The sequence below is a fragment of the Orcinus orca genome, chromosome 2 (assembly GCF_937001465.1).
Source record: "Orcinus orca chromosome 2, mOrcOrc1.1, whole genome shotgun sequence".
NCBI lineage: Eukaryota > Metazoa > Chordata > Mammalia > Artiodactyla > Delphinidae > Orcinus > Orcinus orca.
In genome coordinates this window covers 19,092,335-19,119,305 of record NC_064560.1, presented here as the reverse complement: position 1 = coordinate 19,119,305, position 26,971 = coordinate 19,092,335, and the positions used below count along the sequence as shown (strand labels likewise).

Sequence of the window (26,971 nt, the reverse complement as noted above, 5' to 3'; positions counted from 1 at the left end):
GAAACCTCCGGAGCCCTGTGGGATAACTTCTCACTTGGGGTGACAGCGCGGGCAAGTCGGTGCCACCTCTGCCCCACCCTTCTCTTCGCACCGCGAACGCTTAGGAGACGCCAGAACTTCTGAATCATTTTTACTAATTTGGGCTTTACCAGGATTAGGGTTGAAACTTTAAATTTGAAACAGTTATTTCCATATTATATTTTAGTTCTATCAGTTTGACAGATTCATTTTTTTATTGAGATGTAACTGACATTTACTAGTTTCAGGTGTACAACATAATGATTCAGTATTTGTCTATGGCGAAGTGATCTCCACAATGTCTAGTTAACAACCATCATGACACAGCTACAAATTTTTTTTCTTGTGATGAGAACTTTTAAGATCTCTCTCAGCAGCTTTCAAATATACAATGTAGGATTAACTGTAGTCAGCATGCTGTGATGTAGATTAACTTCTGACCTATATGACAAAAAGATCTCATTAAACCCCACTTTTCTCTTCATTGTATAAATCTAGAATGTACTTATATTTAAAGACGGAGCTGAAATATGTCCCAAATCACTCCTTTATCCTTGCAGTAGTATATATCATTCCAAAGCATTCAAGAGCTTTCAATATATTTGAAGCTGTTCTGGCCACTCTTGATTCTCATCCACTCCCATAGTTTCAGATTACTCACATCTCAGCACTGAGTAATGGTGATAAAGGAAAGAATCCAGCAGTCTGATGCAGTTTCAACTTCCTGTCGGACATTGCTGTGTGACTATCTAGCAGGCACCTCGGAATTGTGCTTGCCTAACTTCGAACAATCCTCTCCACCTAACTGCCTCCTGTGTTCCTTCTCTCCATGTAATAATACCACCATCTCTGTCATTTCAAGCTAGAAACTTCAGGCATTTTAACTTTTCTCTACTTCATCTGTATATTCTCTCTCTCAACTAGGCCTGTCAATTCTGTCTCATATTCATTCATATTACCCCTTCCATTCCATTCCATTCCTGCCCAAGTACAGGACTTCATTTTTTCCATTTCTTTTTTTCTTTCTTTCTCTTTCTTTCTTTCTTTCTTTCTTTCTTTCTTTTTCTTTCTTTCTTTCTCTTTCTAAAAGTACAATTCAGTTTTTAGTAAATTAAATATAGAGTAACCATGACCACATTCCAATTTTAGAACATTCCCATCACCCTGAAAAGGCCTCTCTTGCTCATCTGCAATGTCTCTCCCACTTAACACCCCTAGCCCCAGGTAATCATCAGTCTACTTTCTATCACTATAGGTTTGCCTTTTCTGGACATTGCCTATAAATGGAATCATGAAATATATGGTCTTTTGCATCTGGCTTTTTTCACTTGACATGATGTTTTTAAGGTTCATCAGGCCTTCATTACTATACCTAGTCTATTGGAACAGGCCCCTAACTGGAATCACTATTTATTCCTTTGGCTGTGCCATGCAAGCTAAAGTCCAAACTCCTTAGAAAAGCAGTCATGCTCCAAGTTCTGGCTCTAAGTTTCCACTGTATCTTCTACATATTCTATGTTCTAGCCACTCCAGACAATTGGCTAGTCCTTGAATGCTGTGTATTGTCTTGCTTCCAAATTTATGTTTATTCTGTTTCCTCCTTAAGTGCCTTCCTTCCACCCTTCTCTGCTCTTCTCCACCTATGTTATTTATGTATTAAGGTTCATCTTAGCCCCCCTTCAAACCTCTCTTGACCTTTCAGACCCACCCTATTGAAATTAATTCTCTCTCACTTCATATGTTCCCAAGATTTTTTGCGTTTCCTTCTATTATACTAACCAGTCACTATTAGCTGTTGAAATGAAAACACCAATACACTTTCTGATAAGTATTTGTGAATATCCGCTTTCTGTGTAGAGTCTGTGTACAGTGGTAACAAAACGAACATGCCCTCATAGAGCTTGCAATCTAGTGGAATGATAGGTGAAATCATGTTTCAGACTGGCTTTGTCAGTTTCCCTTGTTTTGTTAGGGAAAGGCTCTAAGGCTGGAATTTACAGCGTATTAATGATTTTATTACATGTTCTATTGAATCTTTGGAAGAAATATGCCTTTTTTTGACTTGTGATCTTCCTGAGAATTGATCTCAATGTTACTAACTATTCAGTTTAGTGCTCCAGTTTTTTTTTTTTAATTTATTTATTTTTGGCTGCGTTGGGTCTTCGTTGCTGTGCGCGGGCTTTTCTCTAGTTGCGGCGAGCGGGGGCTACTCTGTTGCGGTGCGCGGGCTTCTCACTGCGGTGGCTTCTCTTTGTTGCGGAGCACGGTCTCTGCGTGCATGGGCTTCTGTAGTTGTGGCTTGCGGGCTCAGTAGTTGAGGCTTGCAGGCTCTAGAGCACAGGCTCAGTAGTTGTGGCGCACGGGCTTAGTTGCTCCACGGCATGTGGGATCTTTCCGGACCGGGAATCGAACCTGTGTCCCCTGCATTGGCAGGCAGATTCTTATCCACTGTGCCACCAGGGAAGCCCTAGTGCTCCAATTTTAATGTAGATTATAGTGTTGCTTCCTTACCAGTTACCTTGAGATTTAAAAAGAGTAGTTAGTTATTTTCTATAACACAGCCTCTGAGACTATTAAGTTTCAGTAAACTCTAACCGTTTTTAAGAAATTTTTTTCCCAGGCAAACAAACATACATTCTTTCTCTTTCTGTTTCTATTTCCATCCATCAAAGAACCAGAAATTTAAAAAGTGAATTAGCTACTATTTCTCTATGCCTACATTCCTGATTATCTGGGGACGTATTAGGAACATTACTATATTTTGGCTTAGTTGTAAGAAGAACAGAACAGAATTTTTTTTCTACCAATAGGTAGGGTAGTCAGGGAGCATTTGCTTACATCTTTTTCTTATCAAAAGGGATGTGATACTTTTGCCACTTGATACCAAGATAAGCAGTTCTGTGTTAAAGTTTTGTTTTGTTTTCACCATATTAGCTGTTTTTCTAGCAGAGTTTCCCACTGGCAATGTGAGGTCCAAACAACATCTGTGTTTTCTCTCTCTGATTGTTTTCATGATGGCAACTAGGAAACCTGAGAATACTTTGTCATAAAAAATAAAATGGATGTGTCTATTGTCATGTTACGTACTACAGGTTGTCAAAAAAGCAGACATGATCAACAAAAATATGACTCATCAAGTACAAGCTGAGAGGGATGCCCTGGCCCTAAGCAAAAGTCCTTTCATTGTGCATTTGTACTATTCACTGCAGTCAGCAAACAATGTCTACTTGGTGAGTAAATAACTTGACATTTTCTCTTCATTCAGGAATCACTGAACCCAGTGACTTAAGAATTACAGTCTCTGGGTTCAGAGTACCTGGGTTTGAATTCCAGATCTTGCACTTACAAGCTTTATGACCTTGGCCAAGTTACCTTACCTGTTCTGTTAGGGTTCTCAGGGAAAAAGAACAATAGAGTGTGTGTGTGTGTTTGTCTGTCTGCCTGTGTCTGTGTGTGTGCGTGTGTGTGTGTGTGCGTGTGTGTGTGTGTGTGTGTGTGTGTGTGTGTGTGTGTGTGTGTGTGTAGGGAGAGAGGGGGATTTATTTTAGGGAATTGCCCTACATGGTTATGGTGGAAGCAAGTCCAAAATCTGCAGGGTAGGCCAGCAAGCTGTAGACTCCAGGAAGAGTTGATGTTGCAGCTCAAGCTCAAAGGCAGTGAAGAGGTAGAATTCCTTCCTCTTTGGAGGAGAAAGAGATGACACCTCAATTTTTTTTCTCTTCAGCTGATTGGATAAGGCCCTCCCACATGATGGAGGGTAATCAGCTTTTACTCAAAGTCTAATGGTTTAGATGTTAATCTTATCTAAAAAATACCTTCACAGCAACATTTAGATCAGTGTTTGACCAAATATCTGGGTACCATGGCTTAGCCAAGTTGACAGATAAAATGAACTATCACACCTCAGTTTCCCATTTGCAAAATGGACATAATAATAGTACCTACCTCAGAGGTTGTTATGAAATTTCAATAGGTTGATATAAACTATGTAGAACAGTGTGTGGCACAGAGTGCTACAAATATTTGCTAAGTAAAGGATGCATAATAGAAATACTACATAAAGCTTGGGGTATGATAAGGAAAGATTTAGGGAAGTGGTGGATTTGGGGTGTATGGACTTAGAGAGTTGCTTGCTTTTCATTTAACATGGCAGCTTACACTCTGTTAATTCTAATGAGGAATTTGGGTGGGGGTAGGAAGAGGTGAGGATGGTAGGTGTTTTGACTTCAAGTTCTAGAGGTTCTTCTGACTTCAGAGACAGTGTGTGGATTAAATGTTTGGTAACTCCAATAGCTTCTGTTTAGTGTAAACAAACAGAATAATTGACTTTACATCTTTTAAGCCAATAGTTGGCAAACTGGCCCATGGACCAAAGAGCATGGGCTCTAGGCACGCGGGCTCAGTAGTTGTGGCGCACTGGGTTAGTTGCTCCGCGGCATGTGGGATCTTCCTGGACCAGGGATCGAACCCATCTCCCCTGCAATGGCAGGCGGATTCTTAACCACTGTGCCACCAGGGAAGTCCCTACTATAATATTTTTAATTATTATTCCTGAAATCAGATAGACGGCCATATCTTGTCTACTAACTTCATCACTGGTTTAGATCCTTGATACTCAAAGTGTGTCCACAGACAAGCAGTATCAGCATCGTCTGAGAGCTTATTACAAATGCAGAATCTCAAGCTGCACTCCAAATCTGCTGAATCAGAATGAGATTTTGTTTGTTTGTTTGTTATTTTTTGGCCGTGCTGTGTGGCATGTGGGATCTTAGTTCCCCGACCAGGGATCGAACCCGCACCCCCTGCGATGGAAGTGCGAGTCTTAACCACTGGACTGCCAGGGAATTCCCCAGACTGTGAATTTTAACAAGATCCCCAGGCATGTTAAAGTTTGAGAAGCACTGGCTTAGACAAAAGATTTCCTAGAAATCAAAGCCACCTTTGAGACAAAAAAGATAAAGTATGACTAAACTTAGCCACAATAACAACAAATAATTGATTACTACTTTCCAGGTACTATGCTAGTACAAGGAACATAAAGATGGAAATGTTTATCACGGAAATGTTCAAACATATACAAAAATTGAAAGATTACTATAATGAACTCCCATATATCATCATCCAAGTCCACCAGTTGGCAACACTTCACCAAATTTGTTTAATCCATTCCAATTCCTCCACCAACCTTTCATGTAATGAAAGGTTGGCATCCTGTGATTCAATGCCTCGATTGGCATCCTGTGATTCAATGCCTCGATTCTTTTTTTTTTTAAACATCTTTATTGGAGTATAATTGCTTTACAATGGTGTGTTAGTTTCTGCTTTATAACAAAGTGAATCAGCTATACATATATATATATATGTATATATATATATATACATATATATATGTATATATGTATATATGTGTATATATATATATATACACATATATATATATATGCGTCTCCCTCCCACCCTCCCTATCCCACCCCTCTAGGTGGTCACAAAGCACTGAGCTGATCTCCCTGTGCTATGTGGCTGCTTCTCATTAGCTATCTATTTTACATTTGGTAGTATATATGAGTCCATGCCACTCTCTCACTTCATCCCAGCTTACCTTAATGCCTGGATTCTTTATTAAGGTTTTCAAAATGATGATTTTAAAAAATTCTATCATTCCTTCAGCTTTTATTAGCTGGAATTCATCTATAAAGCACTTTCCCTTATTATCTATTTCATTGCTCTGACATACAGCTTGTCTAAGGAAGGCAGAAGAAATGCTTGATTCTTTCCCTTTCATCACCAGTTTTCAGAAGTGCAACCTCTAAATAAGTGTGTTTTTTAAAGTATCTTTATGAATTCATGGAATGTTGTAGTTTTGATGTGTTTTAATCCATTGCAGTCATTTTTTTCTGTGTTTAAATTGTCCCATCTTTAGTGAGTGGGAGCCCCTTCAGTTCATCCCTTTGTCTTTTTATACTATCCTAGTATTCTGATAGCTTTCTTGCTTTCTGGCATGACAAGATAGTTAAGGCTTATTTTGCAAATGTCCTGAACTAGATCTAGGCAGGGAGGTCTAGCTCCTTTTTGGGAAATAGTGTCTAGAGGCCGTGATCTAGGAGGTAGTGATTAGAAAAGTTCATTGCCACTAGGTTGTCATTCCTTTTAGGCATTCTCAGTGGACAGACTAGGAAACACACATTTTTATAGAAAAATATATCACGAGTTCATGCTGATATTTCCAGATCAAAGGAAAATTACAGAATTTTTACTTAACATTTTTGAAAAACATATAAAATATAAAAATATTTTGAAAAATATTTGTATTCTTTCACCCTGAAAATCTGGGTTCCTAACTTTATTTATATATCTATATATCTATATCTATATCTATACGCATATAGTATTTTCAACATAGCAATACCAGTATTGTTTTCCTAACACTAAAACAACTGGATTCAATTTAGGATTTTTCTGCAATTCTTTTTGCCCTTATGATGTATGTACTATCAAGATTCTGTTCTCTGAAGTCACTTGAAATAATTCTGTGTGGTTATGAAACTTGAGATAGTGCAAAGTTCATTTATTCCCCTCTTGTATCAGAGATTTCTACTCGAAAAGGGAATCCATAAAAGTACTAGAAGAAAACTGATGTGATTATTTTAATAGAATGGTGCACATCTTACTAAGTGAAAAATAAAGCCTACTTTGACACAAAATACCATATACATGGTCAGGAAGAAAGGGTAAATACCCCAGTAGAAAAATAGGCAAAGAATACAAGTGATGCAGAGAAGAAATATGAAAGACTAAAAGCAGTGTAAAGATGCTAAATCTCCCTAAAAGTAAATAAACATTTAAACAAGTTCATTTTTTCTTCCTTAGATTGACAAAAAGTATTGATAATCATTGTTGATGAGGGTGTGAGAAAACAAGCATTCTCGTGAGCTCAAATACAGTTATCTGTTTGCTTATTTCCCTACTACTAAATTATAATCGTTAAGTGCATCAGTTACATTTTATTCATGCTATATTCCCCATGCTAGCACAGTTTTTGTGCTTAGTAATGTTTTAATGATTCATACTATCAACAAATATTAACTAACCTCTGTGTACCAGGGAAGTGATTGCCTTAAAGAGGAAAGAAATGACTTATATTATCAAGTCCTTAGTAGGCAATATTTTATAGCTTGAAACTATAGAAAATTTTGAGAATAATGACTAGTACATGTAGAAGGATTAATAGAGCTTTGCAGCCTCATAGCAGTAATGAATTCAGGCAAGAATCATGTATAGTCATATGATGCTAAAATCATTGCTTGAAAGTTTGTTGGGGAAAGAGGGTATTTACATAGTTTCAAAGTATCTTCCCCAGATTGCCTATTAATTACAAAGAGGGAGAAAATACTTCTTCAGTGAAGAAACCTGGAAGCCACCACCTTAACTAAGTCATCAGAGTTAACATTACCAGGAATGGAACACACTAATATTTAGCAGTCTCATCTGGTGGAAGTCACTAAGAAGTACTCAGCATCGATTTTGTAGTATTCCTGCCCAAAATTCATAACCTGAATGAATCATAAGGAAATAATCAGATGTCATGAAAGACCGTCCCATGCCCCATCCAGCACCCTGCCAAAAAAAGGCAAAAAGTTATTCCAGATTAAAGGAGATGAAAGAGATATGACAACTAAATCTCATGCATGGTCCTGGCCTGGGCATGAGAGACGAGGAGAGAGGCCATCAGGAACAATATTGAGGTAATCAGAGAAATTTGAATACAGACTATACAACAGGTAATAGCATTATTTTAGAATTAAATTCCGTGCATTTTATTATGCTATAGTTACATAAGAATGACCTTGTTGGGAGATACATGATGACCTCTTCAATTTTATTCTTGAGTTAGCCAAAATTTTAAAGTTATAGATTAATACCAGTTGCTAATGTCGCCATATTTTTTTAAATTAAACTGCTTAATCTGAACAAAAATACATGCCTGTAAGGTATTTATGTTAAAGATGTTAATAATTGTGTTATGTTTATTATGTAACATAATCATGTTAATGATTAGCATAAATATTCATTTTTATATTCATATTTGTGGAGAGGAAGAAAGCAAATGTGGCAAAGTGCTAACAGTGGGCGAATGTAGATGGAGAGAATATGAGAAGTCATCCTGCTCTTCTCACACCTTTTCTATATGTCTGAATTTTTGTTCAGACTGAACAGTTTAATTTAAATTTTAAAAAGTATATGGCAGGGCTTCCCTGGTGGCGCAGTGGTTGAGAGTCCGCCTGCCGATGCAGGGGACACGGGTTCGTGCCCCGGTCCGGGAAGATCCCACATGCCGCGGAGCGGCTGGGCCCGTGAGCCATGGCTGCTGAGCCTGCGCGTCCGGAGCCTGTGCTCCACAATGGGAGAGGCCACAACAGTGAGAGGCCCGTGTACCGCAAAAAAAAAAAAAAAAAAAAAAAAAAAAAGTATATGGCAGTATGAGTAAACCTGGTATTGATGTGTACTGAGTGACACCAAGAAAATGTGTCTTATAGGACCATGCTAAAAATGCATAACCGTAATGCTCAAGTAAGATATTTTTAAAGTAGTCATATTGGTTTTATTTTGCAATATTTATATTCCTTTTGACAGGTAATGGAGTATCTCATAGGTGGAGATGTCAAGTCTCTCCTACACATATATGGTTATTTTGATGAAGAGATGGCTGTGAAATATATTTCTGAAGTGGCATTGGCTCTAGACTATCTTCATAGACATGGAATCATCCACAGGTAAAGACTGACTTTTCTCCAAACTATTACTTAAAGCACAAGTAATCAAATTATGTATTAAATATTTTAGTCTTAAATATTTGGGTAACCCCACATATCTGGGTTATCTAAAGTTTAGTAGTAACTTGTGTGAGTTTAGGAATTATATCAACTCTTCTTTCATCTCCCTGTGTGTTTTGAATATGTTGCTTTGTCTTCGGGTATCCCATTTTGTGGAGAATATTGAATCTTTTTTCCACTCCTTTGGCTGTACGTCATATAAAAGTGCTATATGTTATAATGCCAGCTGATTTACAGTGTTTTGCTCTTTGCAAAGAAAGGTTAAGTGGCTCTTTTCGATTAAGGCTTAATCTCACCCTCCTTGAAAGAGGTAAATATGATTTTGACCTGGCTTGAGGTTTATTTTACCTAATGAAGTTTATTTATTTTAATAGAATATGTAATGAATAATGCCAAAGATAATCTAGCATTAAATAGTTAACTTTCTTGTAGATTCAGATATACAAAATATAGTTTGCTTCTGAGAGTTGTTTTCTGCACTTTCAAAGCCACCAATGAGAGAAAATAAGTCGGGTTTGATTGTTCTGTAACTTTCTGTTTTTTTCGCTGGTAATTCTAAAATCAACACTAGCTCTTTTTTAGTTATCTGCTATTTGTTTTTTATATGTGCAGGGATTTGAAACCAGACAATATGCTTATTTCTAATGAAGGTCACATTAAACTAACAGATTTTGGCCTTTCCAGAGTTACTTTGAATAGAGGTAAGAAACACGGCAAGTAAGTACCTTTTAAAAAATCCAACACATTTTAGACACTACATTTCATTAACTTATACTGTTTTCTTTGTTAGTTTATAATGAATAAAATTTGATGATTATTTTTTTCTGCAATAGGCTAAAAACGTATACTGGTATTTTCATTCAATTAAAAATGAAAACGGATTAACTAATCTTATATCCTCAAAGGTCCTTGAAGATCTTTGGATCTTCAAAGAGGAACTGACAGTTTCTGTTCTTCCAAATTTTTATCCCTACTGAAACTGGCGCTGACCAATTAAACATCAGTAAAATGACTAAAATAACTACAACATGATAGACAACTAATACCTAAAGAAATTATTCAAATATACATGACCACCACCTTGATAAACAAGGGGCAGAGAAAATAAACACAGAATTCACAAATACATATATATGGAAGTATGTTAATTTCACTACTCATAGCACTAGAAATGCTAATTTTAAAAAGTAATAAATGAATCATTTTACACTATTAAGCTAGCCAAAAGCAAAAACGGAGAGCTGAAGATCCAGTTTTAATGAGACTGCAGAAAGCACAGGAAGTTTTCCTAGGGACATTGCAAATAAGCATAGTTCTTTCCAAAGGAAATGGAGCAGTATGATTTAAGAAACAAAGGTTTTAATTCTTTTCGACCTAGTGACTTGTGTCTTAGAATTTATTCTAAGGAAATGGTTCAAAAGAATAATATATATGGGGCTTCCCTGGTGACGCAGTGGTTGAGAGTCCGCCTGCCGATGCAGGGGACACGGGTTCGTGCCCCGGTCCGGGAGGATCCCACGTGCCGTGGAGCGGCTGGGCCCATGAGCCTGCGCGTCCGGAGCCTGTGCTCCACAACGGGAGAGGCCACAACTGTGAGAGGCCCGCGTACCGCAAAAAATAATAATAATAATAAAATAAAATAAAAATTAAAAAAACAAAAGAATAATATATATGAATAAAGTTGTTTGTAGCCGAATTGTTTCTAACAGGGAGAAACTAGAAACTACTTAAGTTTATTACAGAAACATGGAGAAATGACAGCTTCCTGACTTGGTAGCTTGTTGTATTATCTACTAAAATGGCAGAGGATGGAAATAAATGAGCAGTAGAACCAAATATTGGGTTATAAATTATTAACCGTGGGATTATAAATATTTGAAAGTAAATAGAGAGCTACAATTCTTTATTTGCAAGTACAAATTTTGAAGCATTTTGAAGACCTAAAGATTTTTCATATGTTTGTAAAATGTGACCTGAGTTGATGTGGACCATTTATAGTTTTTATTAATCCTACCTCACGTGACTACCCATACTTTTCATAGCAGTAATAATAAGTACAGATTGTAGACGAAATGCACTAGGGATGTTCCGTACTATACAGTATATTAATCACTTATTTTTCTAAAATCTAAACATTTACTGTTGTGGCCTCTCCTGTTGCGGAGCACAGGCTGTGGACGCGCAGGCTCAGCGGCCATGGCTCACGGGCCTAGCCCCTCCATGGCATTTGGGATCTTCCCGGACCGGGGCACGAACCCGTGTCCCCTGCATCAGCAGGCGGACTCTCAACCACTGCACCACCAGGGAAGCCCTAAACATTTTTTAATAAGGCAAATCTATCTCCTCAGTTTCAGAAAAGATATTGGGAAAAATTACAAATGAGAAAAATTTTGTATTTTTTTTTCCTTTTTTCTTTTTCTTTTTTTCTTTTTTTTTTTGTCTGCGCTGTGCACCATGAAGGATTGTAGCTCCCCTACCAGGGATCAAACCCGTGCCCCCTGCATTGGGAGCTCAGAGTCTTAACCACTGGATCGCCAGGGAAGTCCCAGAAAAATTTTGTATTAGGGTGATATTGCTGATGAATTTAAATTATTTTTATATTATAATATTAATACTTTTTATTTTTATTTTTTCATATCTCATGGTTTAGCTTAAAGATGGCTCCCAAACATTGTGAATTTAGGTTAATGTAAATAATTCTATGAAAAACATCTTGGAGCATACAGGTTTTTCTGATTTGGTTTTTTTCTTTTCCTTTTTTTTTTTGGATTGTGATTAAAAAAAACTCATAAGGTAAAATTTACCATCTTAACCATTTTTAAGTGTGTACTTTAGTAATATTGACTCTAGTCACATTGTTGTGCAACAGATCTCTACAACTTTTTCATCTTGTAAAACTGAAACTCAATACTCCATTTTCCCCTCCCTGCAGCCCTGGCAGCCACAGTTCTACTTTCTGTATGAGTTTGATTACTTTAGATACCTCATATAAGTTGAATCATACAGTATTTGTCTTTTTGTGACTGACGTATTTCACTTAGCATAGTGTCCTCAAGTTCATCCATATTGTAGCATGTGACAGGATTTCTTTCTTTCTTAAGGCCAAATTTTATACACAGACAAACACACACACACACACACAGATATACATATGCGTGCCGTGTTTTCTTTATCCATTCACCTGTCGATAGGTATTTGGGTTGCTTCTACCTCTTCGCTATTGAGAATGATGCTGCAGTGAACATGAGTATGTAAATAAGTCTTGAACACCCTGCTTTCAATTCTTTTGGGTGTATACCCAGCAGTGGAATTGCTGGGTCATATAGGTCAAATTCTATTTTTAATTTTTTTTTTTTTGCCATACGCAGGCCTCTCACTGTTGTGGCCTCTCCTGTTGCGGAGCGCAGGCTCCGGACGCGCAGGCTCAGTGGCCATGGCTCACGGGCCCAGCCGCTCCGTGGCATGTGGGATCTTCCCGGACTGGGGCACGAACCCGTGTCCCCTGTATCGGCAGGCGGCCTCTCAACCACTGCGCCACCAGGGAAGCCCTATTTTTAATTTTTTTGAGGAACCTCCACTGTGTTTTTCATAGTGGCTGCACAGTTTTACATTTTACAATTTACCAGCAATGCACAAGGGTTCCAATTTCTCCACATTCTTTCCAACACTTCTTATTTTCTGTTTTTTGATAGTGGTCATCCTAATGCATGTAAGGTAGTATTTCATTGTAGTTTTGATTTGCATTTTTCTATTGATTACTAATGTTGAGCATCTTTTCATAAGCATGTTGGCCATTTGTATATCTTCTTTAGAGAAGTGTCTATCTAAGACTTTTGTTCACAATTTAATTAGATTACTTGGGGTTTTTTGTTATTGAGTTGCAGTTGTTTCTATATTCTGTATATGAACCCATTATCAGATAAATAGTTTACAGATATTTTCTCCCAATCTGTAGGTGGTCTTTTCAGTCTGTTGATTGTTTCCTTTGATGTGCAGAAGTTTTGAAGTTTGATATAGTCCCATTTGTTATTTTTGCCTTTTTCCTGTGCTTTTAAAGTCATAACCAAGAAATCATTGCCATAATATTTTTTAACTTGTTTAATTTGTAAAATATTTTTAAAGAAGTTTATTTTCATTTTTATTGTTTCATCAAAATGAGGTATAAATGAAATTCATTAAGTTCAAACTTTCAGCCTACCTTTTAAAGTCTTACACCACATACAAAGCATTACACTTCTCTTACTACTTTGGATAGCTAAAGAAAATAGTACAATATTACGTGTGAGTGCTGAATGTTCTATTTTACAGTGTTACACATTGAAACCTGATAGAAATCTGCATCATTTTCTATCTTGCCCTATACTTACATAGTTAGCTCACATGAGGGGCCCACAATTTATATTAATTCCTTAAATAGATTCTGTTTTTGAAATTTATTTTATATTCTTAATATTTTGATTCCTTTCTTAGCATTTTTTACAACCTCCTTTTCTTTCTTTTTTTTTAATAAATTTATTTATTTATTTATTTTTGGCTGCATTGGATCTTCATTGCTCCGTGCAGGCTTTCTCTAGTTGCAGGGAGAGAGGGATACTCTTTGTTGCGATGCACAGGCTTCTCATGTGGTGGCTTCTCGTTGCAGAACACGGGCTCTAGGTGCTCAGGCTTCAGTAGTTGTGGCACACGAGCTCAGTAGTAGTGGTTCGCAGGCTCTAGAGCACAGGCTCAGTAGTTGTGGTGCACGGGCTTAGTTGCTCTGTGGCATATGGGATCTTCCCAGACCAGGGCTCGAACCCATGTCCCCTGCATTGGCAAGTGGATTCCTTTTTTTTTTTTTAACATCTTTATTGGAGTATAATTGTTTTACAATGTTGTGTTAGTTTCTGCTGTATAACAAAGTGAATCAGCTATATGTATACATATATCCCCATATCCCCTCCCTCTTGAGTCTCCCTTCCACCCTCCCTATCCAACCCCTCTAGGTGGTCACAAAGCACTGAGCTGCTCTCCCTGTGCTATGCAGCTGCTTCCCACTAGCTATCTATTTTACATTTGGTAGTGTATATATACCTATGCTACTCTCTCACTTTGTCCCAGCTTACCCCTCCCCCTCTGCATGTCCTCAAGCCCATTCTCTATGTCTGCATCTTTATTCCTGTCCTGCCCCTAGGTTCATCAGAACCATTTTTTTCTTTTTTTTTTAGATTCCATATATATGTGTTAGCATATGGTATTTGTTTTTCTCTTTCTGACCTACTGCACTCTGTATGACAGACTCTAGACCCATCTACCTCACTACAAATAACTCAATTTCCTTTCTTTTTATGGCTGAGTAATATTCCATTGTATATATGTGCCACATCTTCTTTATCCATTCATCTTTTGATGGACACTTAGGTTGCTTCCATGTCCTGGCTATTGTAAATAGTGCTGCAGTGAACATTGTGGTACATGACTCTTTTTGAATTATGGTTTTCTCAGGGTATATGCCCAGTAGTGGGATTGCTGGGTCATATGGTAGTTCTATTTTTAGTTTTTTAAGGAGCTTCCATACTGTTCTCCATTGTGGCTGTATCAATTCACATCCCCACCAACAGTGCAAGAGGGTTCCCTTTTCTCCACACCCTCTCCAGCATTTATTGTTTGTAGATATTTTGATGATGGCCATTCTGACTGGTGTGAGGTGATCCCTCATTGTAGTTTTGTTTTGCATTTCTGTAATGATTAGTGATGTTGAGCATCTTTTCATGTGTTTGTTGGCAATCTGTATCTCTTCTTTGGAGAAATGTCTATTTAGGTCCTCTGCCCATTTTTGGATTGAGTTGTTTGTTTTTTTGATATTGAGCTGCATGAGCTGCTTGTATATTTTGGAGATTAATCCTTTGTCAGTTGCTTCGTTTGCAAATATTTTCTCTCATTCTGAGGGTTGTCTTTCGTCTTTTTTATGGTTTCCTTTGCTGTGCAAAAGCTTTTAAGTTTTATTAGGTCCCATTTGTTTATTTTTGTTTTTATTTGCATTTCTGTAGGAGGTGGGTCAAAAAGGATCTTGCTGTGATTTATGTCATAGAGTGTTCTGCCTATGTTTTCCTCTAAGAGTTTTAGAGTGTCTGGCCTTACATTTAGTTCTTTAATCCATTTTGAGTTTATTTTTGTGTATGGTGTTAGGGAGTGTTCTGATTTCATTCTTTTACATGTAGCTGTCCAGTTTTCCCAGTACCACTTATTGAAGAGGCTGTCTTTTCTCCATTGTTTGGTCTTGCCTCCTTTATCAAAGATAAGACGACCATATGTGTGTGGGTTTATCTCTGAGCTTTCTATCCTGTACCATTGATCTATATTTCTGTTTTTGTGCCAGTACCATACTGTCTTGATTGCTGTAGCTTTGTAGTATAGTATATACATATACTATAGTATATGTATATGTAGTATAGTATATACATTTATATGTAGTATAGTATATACATATATATAGACTATATATATACATATACATGTGTATATATACATACATATACATACATATATATATACACATACATACATATATATACATACATATACATACATATATATATATATACACACATATATATATAGACTATAGTAGTATAGTCTGAATTCAGGGAGCCTGATTTCTCCAGTTCCATTTTTCTTTCTCAAGATTGCTTTGGCTATTCAGGGTCTTTTGTTTTTCCATACAAATTGTGAAATTTTTTGTTCCAGTTCTGTGAAAAATGGGTGGACAGATTCTTAACCACTGTGCCACAAGGAAAGTCCCTTCAACCTCCTTTCTAATACTTTATTACCAAGAATTATTTTTTTGCCAGTTAGATATCACTCTTTTTTTAATTGATTAATTTATTTTTACCTTTTGACCCCCTTCATCCATTTCTCCCACCCCCTACCCCCACTTCTGGCAACCACCAATCAGTTCTCTGTATCCCTGAGCTTGTTTTTTTGTTTTGTTTTGTTTTTTATATTCTGTATATAGAGGGAACATATGGTGTTTGTATTTCTCTGTCTGCTTAGTCGTACATGTTTACTGTATGGCATGATGGCTTTCCTAGCTCTATTTGTCTTGCACAAGCCAACTTTACAGATAATGTTAATAATGTGGAAAGTGAGGCAAAGTTCAGAGCAAATAAGTATTGACTTAGTCAATGACAGTTGAAGTTTTTGAAGAATATCATATACTTTTCTTTCCATACATAGATATCAATATGATGGATATTCTTACAACACCATCTATGGCCAAACCTAGGCAAGATTATTATTCAAGAACCCCCGGACAAGTATTATCTCTCATCAGCTCTTTGGGATTTGTAAGTACTTGATAAGAAAAAACTCATATAATATGCCCTTACATGATTGCCATTTAAATGAATTAAAATATCAAGCATGTTGAATTACTTCAACATTTTATCTACTTAGGTGTATAACAGTCAATGCATTTAGGTGGTGTTTTTGTGAAGATAAATCATAGCATTTGTTTTTCTCTTTCTCTTTTTAATAGCACACACCAGTTGCAGAAAAAAGTCAAGACTCTGCAAATATTCTTTCAACCCATGTATCTGAAACGTCACAGCTTTCTCAAGGACTAACTTGTCCTATGTCTATAGATCAAAAGGACATTACTCCTTATTCTAGCAAACTACTAAAATCATGTGAGTATAAAAGAAAAGGTAGTTTATTCTATTAAATGTGTCTTTTGAGGAACAAAGTATTTTGGAATATTCAAATATTCAGACGCTCTGTGGCATTTCTCTATTTTATCATGTAAATGCCATTTCTGACAGGGGTTGTTGCAGATCTTTAAATCAACAGAATAAAATGTCAAGTTAATTCTTCAATTAGCTATAACATTGTAATGATCATTGGGTGAATATTACTATACTGAGTCTATGGAAGTCTTATATGGAGAAGATGTAGTACTTGTACTATTCTGTTCCTTTATAAACTTATTTCCAAAAGATTCTGAAATAAAATAGTTGAAGTAAAGGTATGGTTTTTAATTATTACACAATAAAAGACAAAAGTCAAGTAGTAAAGGAGGCAAGTGGGACATTTGTATAGCACTTAACCTTACCCTCTATAACTTATCAACAGTGGACAGTTTAGTTGTCTGCATGCATGTTCATCATCTCGGGAATGTGAATAATGATGCTTTGAAGGGTAATTAGTGTTGTTTTTTCCATAGATTTTACCTTGTTTATAATTTGGTCCTCAAATCTGTACATATCTTGGATGAATGGGTAGATAGATAGAAAGAATTGCTTCCTTTTTACAAATGAGAATATTAAAAACTTTCAGTTACATACTAGTAAGTGGGTTAATTAATTCCTGACTGAAAATATAGTTTTCTGTCCACTGACCCTTTCCTCTTGTTTCTTCAAACACTTCTGTGAACATCAAAATAGCTGAAATATATATATAACTTTGATAAACAGAAAACTGTTAGGGAGTTCTCTGGTGGTCCTGGTTAGGACTCGGCACTTTCACTGCTGTGGCCCGGGCTCAATCCCTGGTCAGGGAATTAAGATCCTGCAAGCCGTGTGGTGTGGCTGGGAAAAAAAAAAAAAAACAGAAAACTGTTAAAATGTAGGATATGCAGATGTGATTTATAGCCTTGTTCTTAAGGGAAATGATTGCATCTCCCTCAGCCATTTTTTAATCTGATCAGAATGTGGTAGGCACTGTGCTGGTCACATGAGTGAATATGAAGATGAATACGAGAGGTCCTTGCCTCCGGAGAACCTGTAATTTTGTGGTGATTGTAGGTATAAAGGGATAATAATAACAGTCCTATAAAATAAATGCCATAGGAAGAATACTGTGATCCAACACAAAAAGTGATCATTGCTAACTGGAAAAACCAAGAATGGTTCTAAATAAAGACATAGGAACAACCAAGCAGGACCTAAAAAGAGAAATAGGATCTTAATAGCTCCAAGTATATTGGAAAAGGGCATTTCAGATAGAGGCATGAGCAAAGGCATGGACACATGGAAGTATCTTCTATCTTTAGACAACAGGACAACATGTGAGAATGGGAAGCACGTGCAAAGAAAAAGGAAGTTTAGCAGGTAGATGGGGAAGGTACATGGGGAAGGATCAGTGTTGTTACAGAGAGACTGGAATGTAAGCTGTAGAAAAAGGGAAGCCACCAAAAGTTTCAAAGCAGGGAATGGTCTGATCGTATCGGTGATCCAGAAGGAGCTCAGTAGCAAATATACAGTGTGCAGACGCATTAGATCAGATACAAGTTCCCATGTTGCTGGGGAAAAGCAGCTGAGCAGTTTACTCAGATGTCAAGTTCAGTGTCCAGTGAGTCTCAGGAATCCCATTGAGAGGATTTATGTGCCAAAGAGAAAGTTGTTTTAGACGGACTTTCAAATCTCCTTCCAGTTTCAAAATTCTAAGGTTTATTAGATCAAAAATACTATAGTAAACTAAGAATTTACTTGGGATTAAAGTCATGTTCACCCTTTTCAGGAAAGAGAAAACAAGATATACATATCTTTTTATATACATAGAAAATCTTTATATGCATGTATTGTGATCTTTAGTAAAAGCATGATTATCTATTGTGTCTCGTTTTAAGTTCAAGAGCAACAATTTTTATTTTTTTATTTTTTTAAATTTATTATTTTTTTTGGCTGCATCGGGTCTTCATTGCTGCGCGCGGTCTTTCTCTAGTTGCGGCGAGTGGGGGCTACTCTTTGTTGCGGTGCGCGGGCTTCTTATTGCGGTGGCTTCTCTTGCTGCAGAGCACAGGCTCTAGGCACGTGGGCTTCAGTAGTTGCGGCACGTGGACTCAGTAGTTGTGGTGCACAGGCTTAGTTGCTCTGCGGCATGTGGGATCTTCCCAGACCAGGGCTCGAACCCGTGTCCCCTGCAGGCAGATTGGCAGGCAGATTCTTAACCACTGTGCCACCAGGGAAGTCCCAGAGCAACAATTTTTAGCATCATTATTTGTATATAAGATACAGGAACTTGTATCATATAGATGGTGCTGCTTTCTTGCACTGGCTCACTCCTAGACAAATCACTATTATTTGTTTTACCCAGTAGTGTAAAAAAGTCTCTATGGATGTATATAATTCCACACTTGTAAGCATGTAAACCTCAACATTAAAATAAAGCCACAGTTTTAATTAAATACAAATTGAATCGAGTAAATGTAGTCCCATTCCAGCCTCCTAGCACACCTGGATATAGCGCATCAATAATGGTCCTTCATCAAGAAAATTTCAAGTTGGATAATGGTTATTCAAAATCGATTTCCTCCTAATTATGTAAGATCGCTCCCTTGTCCTGATTTCTACTTTATGAATATTGAGAGTTTTGCTTTGTTTTTTAACTTTCAGAACAGTACTTGTATGCCAAAACCACCCAAAGCCATCCTTATGGATGAAATAATGTTTACATGGAAATAGTTCTGATATGAAATACTTAATGCTTTTTCTAATTATCTGTAAAGATTCAGGATCAGCGGGAAAGTAGGAAAGATGTGACATAACCTTTAATGTTTTCTCTTCCCCGCAGGTCTTGAAACCGTTGCCTCCCACCCCGGGATGCCTGTGAAGTGTCTAACTTCCCATCTCCTCCAGTCTAGGAAAAGGCTGGCGACATCCAGCACCAGCAGTCAATCCCACACCTTCATGTCCAGTGTGGAATCCGAGTGCCATAGCAGTCCCAGATGGGAAAAGGATTGCCAGGTCAGAGTGACATTCACCTTACCCAAAACCAACTATGTGTGTCAAATTAATGATAGAAACGCTATGTACCATTTCATACAAATTCTGTAAGGAAATGAAATGGTTACATGAATGGCAGTCAAGGTATTCTTCATTTTTCCTATATATTCTGTCAAATTCTCTTGAAATATTTCTCATTCAAATATGAAATTAGTTTTGCTCAGTATATGAGATTCCAATTTTTTTAATTTTTGCAGTATATTAATAGTAAATGTTTGGCTTCTAGGCATCTGGATGGACTTCTTTTTTTTAATTCCCTACCCTGACACAGACCTTAGATTGTTGAGTTTTTTTAACCTGTCTTATTTTAAACTATACTACCTCCTTCTTTACCGTTTTCTGCCAGTTTCTCATTTAATGGAATGGTAACTCTTTTGGATCAGAAATAACTTTTAGACCACAAAGGTAATGTAGGTGTGTCTTTGAAAGTATCTATTCTAAGGAGATTGCTTACCAAATGAATAAATTTACTGCAAGTTATCTTACTTAATTTATATATTCTGTTTTGGGCTTTTTTAAGCTATTAAAGCTGAGGGGAACTAAAAATATAATAAAGTTTCCTTTATAGAATGCTGACAAAATAATGTTAGCTTAGAATAATGTTAATACACAAAGAGTAAACCTTCCATTTGATAAAATAAATTGGACTGTATTTGCTCCTTATTCTCAGTAGCATGATTTTCTTCATTATTGTTGGATATGTGTATTTTAGGAGTAAGGTCATATTATTTTTTAGTTAAGGCAGGGTTTCTCAATCTTTTTTCCTTCTCTCATTGATTGCCCTCTAGGTAATAAATGCTTCAGGAAAAGCCAGATTTCCATTCTATTATTTTACCTCTTTTCTATTCAAGAAAGCATGTTATATAATATTTCAAACTATACATAGCTTAACCTTCTTCCTCCCTCGGCTGCATCCCTAAGGAATGCAATGATTGGGTTACAGTAGAGCCTCTCAAATTAGGTCAGAGGAGTGACAATGGACCACAGGGGACCACTGATAAACTTGCTAATCCCCAAATGCATCATTTTCTGTGCTTCCAGAGCAGTGAGTTGTACTTTAGGAATTGTCTTTTTGTTCATGACTAACTGCTCCTTACTATTACTAAGTAAGTTAATAAAGTTCGATTTTTCACATATCAAAAATATGCACTATTAGGGTTTATTGAAGATTCACTCTAATTGAGTAATCTTGTAAAAATCCTGATTACTATATGCCAGTTTGCAAGATTATGTCCAAAATTCTGATCACACAAGGGCACCTGCAGAGTTGGAACTCAAACAGTCTTCAGGAAAAGCACTTTGTTATCAACGCATCATCAGTTTATATTGTTGACAATGGATATTAATTCCTGTTATTTTGGGTTTTTAATTACAAATTGCCGTTAGTTTAGCTTCATCTTGTCAGCTTGGTTTTATTATACTTGTATGAAGTGATACGTGTTTACATTAACAATATTTTTAGACTGTAATTTTCCATTAACTGTATTTCATGCCCTGTGATTGAAGTACAAAACAATCATCCCTTTTGCACAGCAGATATACACATAATGTAGCCTTACCCTCAGTTTTGCTTGAATATATTCCTATTAATTTGTCCTATTTAAATAACATGTAATACACCATCAAATACATATTATAGAATAGTTGGTTTAAATTTTATACCAGTGTTTCACTCAAAATAATGTATATAAATGTATACTATAATTGTTTATATTGCTTTCTAATTCTCCATTATCATTGTTCTGTTTTTCCACAGGAATGTGGAAAGAGCTACCCATCGTAGCTTATGGGGTCAGTTATCCCACTTAAGTGGGCAGAGGTTTAAAAGGTTAAAGATTCTCAGCTTTACATAATTTTTTTTAACCATTTTTTCCTCCCTCTTAGGAAAGTGACAACGCAGTGGGCTCTACAATGATGAATACAGTCGAAAAGCCTTTAGGTACAAAATCTACAAATGCCATGGAGACCAAAAGTTTCAATAAAAGGGATCGTGAGTTAGCCGTTTCTCCCATTCATAACAGCAGTGCCGATCCTGCCACTGGAAACTCGTGTGGAAACCTTGCTGAAAAATGTTCTTCTGGGGAAGTTTCTTGGGAAGCAAGAGAACTGGATGTAAATAATATTCATCTGGCTGCTGACACAAGCCAGTCTGGTTACCATCAGTCACATCAATGTGCTGTGGACTCCAGTGGGGTGACTGAAGAACACCTTGAGAAAAGAAGTTGTAAAAGAAGTTTTGAGTTAGTTGACTCCAGTCCTTGTCAGGAAATTATACAGAATAAAAAAAATTGTATCGAGTATAAGAGTAGTAATGAAATGAGAGATGGTTATGTCAATCAAAGGACAGGCTTAACCGCTGAAGTCCAGGACCTTAAGCTGTCGGTATACAGAGATCAGCAAAATGACGGTGCTAATAAGGAGAACATGGGCAATTCTTTCATTGATAAGCAACAAACCCCAGAAAAATCACCTGTCCCAATGATAGCAAAAAACCTTATGTGTGAACTGGATGACGACTGTGACAAGAATAGTAAGAAAGACTACTTAAGTTCTAGTTTCCTGTGTTCCGATGATGATAGAACTCCTAAAAGTATTTGCATGGACTCTGATTCATCTTTTCCTGGAATTTCCATCATGGAAAGTCCATTAGGAAGGCAGTCCTTAGATCCAGATAAAAGCATCAAAGAATCCTCTTTGGAAGAATCAAATATTGAAGACCTACTTTCTGCATCCCCCAGCTGCCAAGAAAGCACCTTGCCGAGAGGTGATGAAAGTCCTGCCATCCAGGACAGCAACCAAAAAATGTTAGCTCCTTCTTTGGAGGCGTTGAAAACATTAACCTCTAAAAGAAATGCTGTGGCTTTTCGGAGTTTTAACAGTCATATTAATGCATCCAATAGCTCAGAACCATCCAAAATGAGCATTACTTCTTTAGATATGATGGATATTTCATGTGCCTGCAGTGGTTCATATCCCATGGCTATAACCCCTACTCAAAAAGAAAGATCCTACATGCCATATCAGGTATGTGATCACTTGCTAATGTTCTGTCCTTTAGATTTTAGAAAAATAAAATATTAAGGCCAGACACTTGCCTGTCAGCTAGACTATATAATATTAATCATATAGTTTTGTTTTGCTTGTTGGGAATCTATGGCTCCTTGGAGGTTTTAGTACAGAAAGGTAAAGCAGGTAGCAGTGTTTATCATTCTTAACTGCAATGCCTCCTTCATTTGTACTGTTCTGTATACTTTCACATATTTACATATCACGTTTACATATTTACAATCACATTTTCACTTGATCACAGCAACTCTGAGATACAAAATTAAAGTCCATCTACCTTACTGCCTTTTAAGGACATACTTAGATGATCTCTTTCATTTACAGAAGAAAGTTGAAAAATAGATATTTCAAATCTTTTTTTTTTCCTAAACCTTTATCTTTTTAAACCCAAAGTTTCATTTTTTCCTTCCTTCGAAGAGACATCATAATGCAGAAAGTGTAAACCTCGACTGTAGGGTTACAAGACTTGAGTTTTCTATTTAGAACTTAGTGAGTGACTTAGAAGTCCTTATCTTCAGAGCCTCTGTCTGCCGTTTGTCTGTAAAATATAATGACACCTGTCCTGCTGGTCCCACAGAGTCCTTGTGGGACAACAAAATACCTTAAAACCATAAATGCCAGTTAGCACGAGAGGTTATTTATGTGTAGTTCTGTTGTATGCATTGTCCTAGTAATTCACTCATTTGTCAGCCACAGCCTCCCTCTGTGACTGCTCTCAAGCTTGTATTGATCCATCCTATCAAGAATTTTTTCCTGTGGATTTTTTTCATTGTTTCTTGCATTTCCAGCTCTTACTGAAATAATTGGTGTTATCTAAGCTATTGAATTTCATTATTATAATTGGGGGTTTTTACAATAGGACTTTTCATAATTATAATTAGTTACAAGGCCATTTTCAAAACTGATCAAGTATTTGAGTGTATCTTTTATGTCCAGCAGCCTAGCTTTTCTTTTGTTCTAGCATTTCTGTTCACTGTAAAAGGAATTAAAATATTTATTGTGTCTTAAACTCTTTTGAAATTAGCAGACCCCAGATCAGGTCAAGTCAGGAACTCCATACCGAACTCCAAAGAGTGTGAGAAGAGGGGCGGCCCCCGTGGATGGTGGGCGAATTCTGGGAACTCCAGACTACCTCGCACCAGAGCTGCTGTTAGGCAGGGCCCACGGTAAGGCATGCACATCTTGCGTTTTTGAAGTATCACTATGTTTTCTTCTGAGATAAATTGTTTTAAATTTCTTCAGTACTTAGATTGCATAAGGTAAAAGAAAATGAACTCGTGCAATGCTCTTTTCTCACATATATGGCCCTTTATTATAGGAAAGAAGACATGCAGCCATTTGTTCTTGGCCTGCTGGTTTAGTCTCAATGATCCAGAGAAGTCCCGCCTTCCACCCCCTCTACTGCCTTTGTTCTAAATGTCTCCCCAGGTCTATTTTAGTTTGGGTTCAGGAATAGACAGTTGGGCCTACACTAAGATCCCGCATGCCACGAGGCCAAAAAAAAATCTGTCTCTAATCCTGACTTTCTCTAGGCAGCAGACACGTGGCCAAAGTGCCTATTCTGTATTCTACTGTCATTCAGTTGCTATGTATCAGAGCTCGACTTGTCCTCTAGCTTGCTCTTCCTCTGTTCCATCTCTCTGTTCACCATCTTCATGGTGACACAAACATTGTCCCTACCTTCAGGCATTTAAATCCGATGAATTACATCTCTGCAGTGTGTCTCCTCACTTTTTCATCTCTGCCACTATTCCATGTAAGAACCTCATCTTTCCCTTTCCTTCATTTAATAACTTTCTCTTTGATCTCCTCAACTTCATTCTCTTTTTTGCTATCACTGCCACCAGACTTTCCCTTTTAAAGCATAATAGAGTTCATGCTACTCTTCTCCTTGAAACAGAGGAGGTGTTTGGCTTGGTGGCTCCTTCCTACCTGCAAAAAGAAAGGCAGATCACTGATTCGAGGCTCTGAGCTCTCATGCTAGACTCGTCTCTCAGTTAGTCTCTTTATAGGCCTTATCTTCCCATTTTACTTAGACACATTTATTTTCACATTTTCCTTATTTTGCACAACTGTTTTGCCTTAGTAGGGTTTTTTCTTTTTTTGGCCGCGCCGTGTGACATGTGGGGTCTTTGTTCCCCGACCAGTGATTGAACCCATGCCCTCTTCAGTCGAAGCACAGGGTCTTAACCACTGGACCGCCAGGGAAGTCCTGTTTTGTTTTGTTTTGCCTTAGTTTACAAAAGCCAGTCCCCAGTCACCTCCCTGTCAAATTTCTTCTCATCTGCTCATCAGTTCAAATGTCACCTCTTCCATAAAGCATCCCTTGATCAATTATGGAGAACTAATTATTCACTGCTGTATCTAGAGTCTGAGTTCTCCTTGTGCATAGCCCTCCAGGAGAGCTCCTTGGCAGCCCTCACTCACCCTTGTCAATAATCTCTACAATGTTGAAAGCAGACACGTTTAATATTCCCCTTTCTTTATCCGCCAAAGCATCTAAGTTCCTCTGGGCACTTAACTAGTTTTGGTACTTTGTCCTTTTTGCTAAGTCACAGATTTGCCAGCTCATTTCCTATATTATAATTTACATTTTCTCCAACTTAGGATACAATATGAAAGTAAACCTCAAATGTAAAGATTTACTTGATAAGATCTTGCCACTCTTTTAGTGGGACATGTAGTTAGTTATCTTAGCTAGCTAGTGAAATACTCTAAAATTTTTATTTTCTATAAAAGTAATTTGATACATAGTGTTTAAAATAAATAATAGACAGCAATTTATAATTTTAAAAAACAATTCCCTGCTCTCTAACCTCTTCCCTGGAATCCCAGGCCCCAGAAACACTCACTTGGGCTCTTTAGTTTTCTAATTCCAAACATCCTACTGAGACCTTTGATGCCCTCCATGTCTTCCCCTCAGCCAAGGGGACTTAGGGACCCTGGCCTGAGTTTCCACAGCTTCTTGTGCATATGTTTGTTTCAGCTCTCTTAAAATTGTGTTAAAATTACCTGTATTGTCTCTCCCAGAGTAGGGTGTTTTCTCCTTGGGGAAAGCTGTCTTCCTCATCTTTGTATCTCTTATATCTGGCACAATACCTGGCTTCTAATTCAATGAATGATGTGAGAATGAACTCATAACTTTAAGACAATGTACCTAACTCCTGTTTTCTTACATGCAGGATCTCTGACTTTGGGTGAGTAAATTTCTCCATAAAGGAACATGGCAAAGCACATTTAACTGAACAAAGTCTAACTAGATCACATTGCATATAAAATTGTTTTTCATTTCAGCTCATTTATGAACTGTCTTCTGTCTTCTGAGCAGGAAGACATCCAGAGAAATTGCTCTTCTCTGTGAAAACAAATGTAGGCATGTGGCATTTTTTTATAACTTTTAAAGGTAGCAGAGAGTGTGGATATAGCTTTTTCTATTGCAACTGAAGAAATAGGCTTGATAAAAATATTAATATTAGTGGCTACAAAAGGGCTTGAATTTTCTAAATCATTCAATTCTATTATTAGAAAATAGAAAGGAAGTAACAGTATCAATTTACAAATTAAAGAAGCGGGTTTTAAATTAGAAAGCCAGTAGTATAAAACAACTTTATTCTATATCTCTGGCTAATGATATATATTATAATTGATTTATTTTATAATTGATAATATGATTTATCACAATACATGATCTTATTAGACTTTGACTCAATTATATGGGTATGTATGACATATCCATGGAGAAATCATGTATGTTTTGACATGACATGAGTACATTTTTGGCTGAGCTGGGAAAAGGGTCCTAATTTCTAACCTAAGTAAAATAAATTAAAATGCACGTTTTTTCCTGATTTCCCCCTACTTTTCTGTTATTTGGTTATATTATCTGAGCTGTTGGAATAATTCTTTCTCAGTGCTGCTTAAAAGCCTACTAACCAAGGTGTTTTGTATGTTTTTATAGTGATTACTATAGAAATAGAAGCCTAGAGACTGTTTGTACCTTGTGTTCCTTAGGGAAGATGGGATTACGTGGCTTGCAGATGAAAAGGCACTCTAAATGCATGTGATTATTTTTTCTAATGGCATATTCCATGATGCTTTCCTACTTGTTTTTTTTCTTTTCCTACTTGTTTTAAAATGAAATGGTGGTAGTTGCTTAACCACAGTAATGAATTTTGTGAAATTGATTTTTTTAACATCTTTATTGGAGTATAATTGCTTTACAATGGTGTGTTAGTTTCTGCTTTATAACAAAAGTGAATCAGCTATACATACACATATATCCCCATATCTCTTCCCTCT

The 26,971-nt window shown here is 37.0% G+C and overlaps 1 protein-coding gene and 1 long non-coding RNA gene across 4 annotated transcripts in view; one reads left to right on the top strand and one right to left on the bottom strand.

Annotated features, from left to right (window-relative positions):
- Positions 1-26,971, bottom strand: part of LOC125963545 (uncharacterized) — a 213,476-nt gene that overhangs the window by 45,322 nt on the left and 141,183 nt on the right. The gene's annotated exons all lie outside the window — the stretch shown is intronic.
- Positions 1-26,971, top strand: part of MASTL (microtubule associated serine/threonine kinase like) — a 33,987-nt gene that overhangs the window by 391 nt on the left and 6,625 nt on the right. Inside the window, exons 2-9 of one of the 3 annotated variants that reach the window (XM_012535215.3) lie at positions 3,111-3,248; positions 8,650-8,789; positions 9,462-9,550; positions 16,062-16,171; positions 16,363-16,513; positions 19,395-19,567; positions 21,491-22,630; positions 23,700-23,838. In XM_012535215.3, the coding sequence (XP_012390669.1) occupies positions 3,111-3,248; positions 8,650-8,789; positions 9,462-9,550; positions 16,062-16,171; positions 16,363-16,513; positions 19,395-19,567; positions 21,491-22,630; positions 23,700-23,838 (2,080 nt within the window). Of the gene's footprint in view, positions 1-3,110; positions 3,249-8,649; positions 8,790-9,461; positions 9,551-16,061; positions 16,172-16,362; positions 16,514-19,394; positions 19,568-21,490; positions 22,631-23,696; positions 23,839-26,971 lie in introns of all 3 variants that reach the window. The other 2 variants (XM_004275870.4, XM_033439250.2) reach the window with 2 other exon arrangements.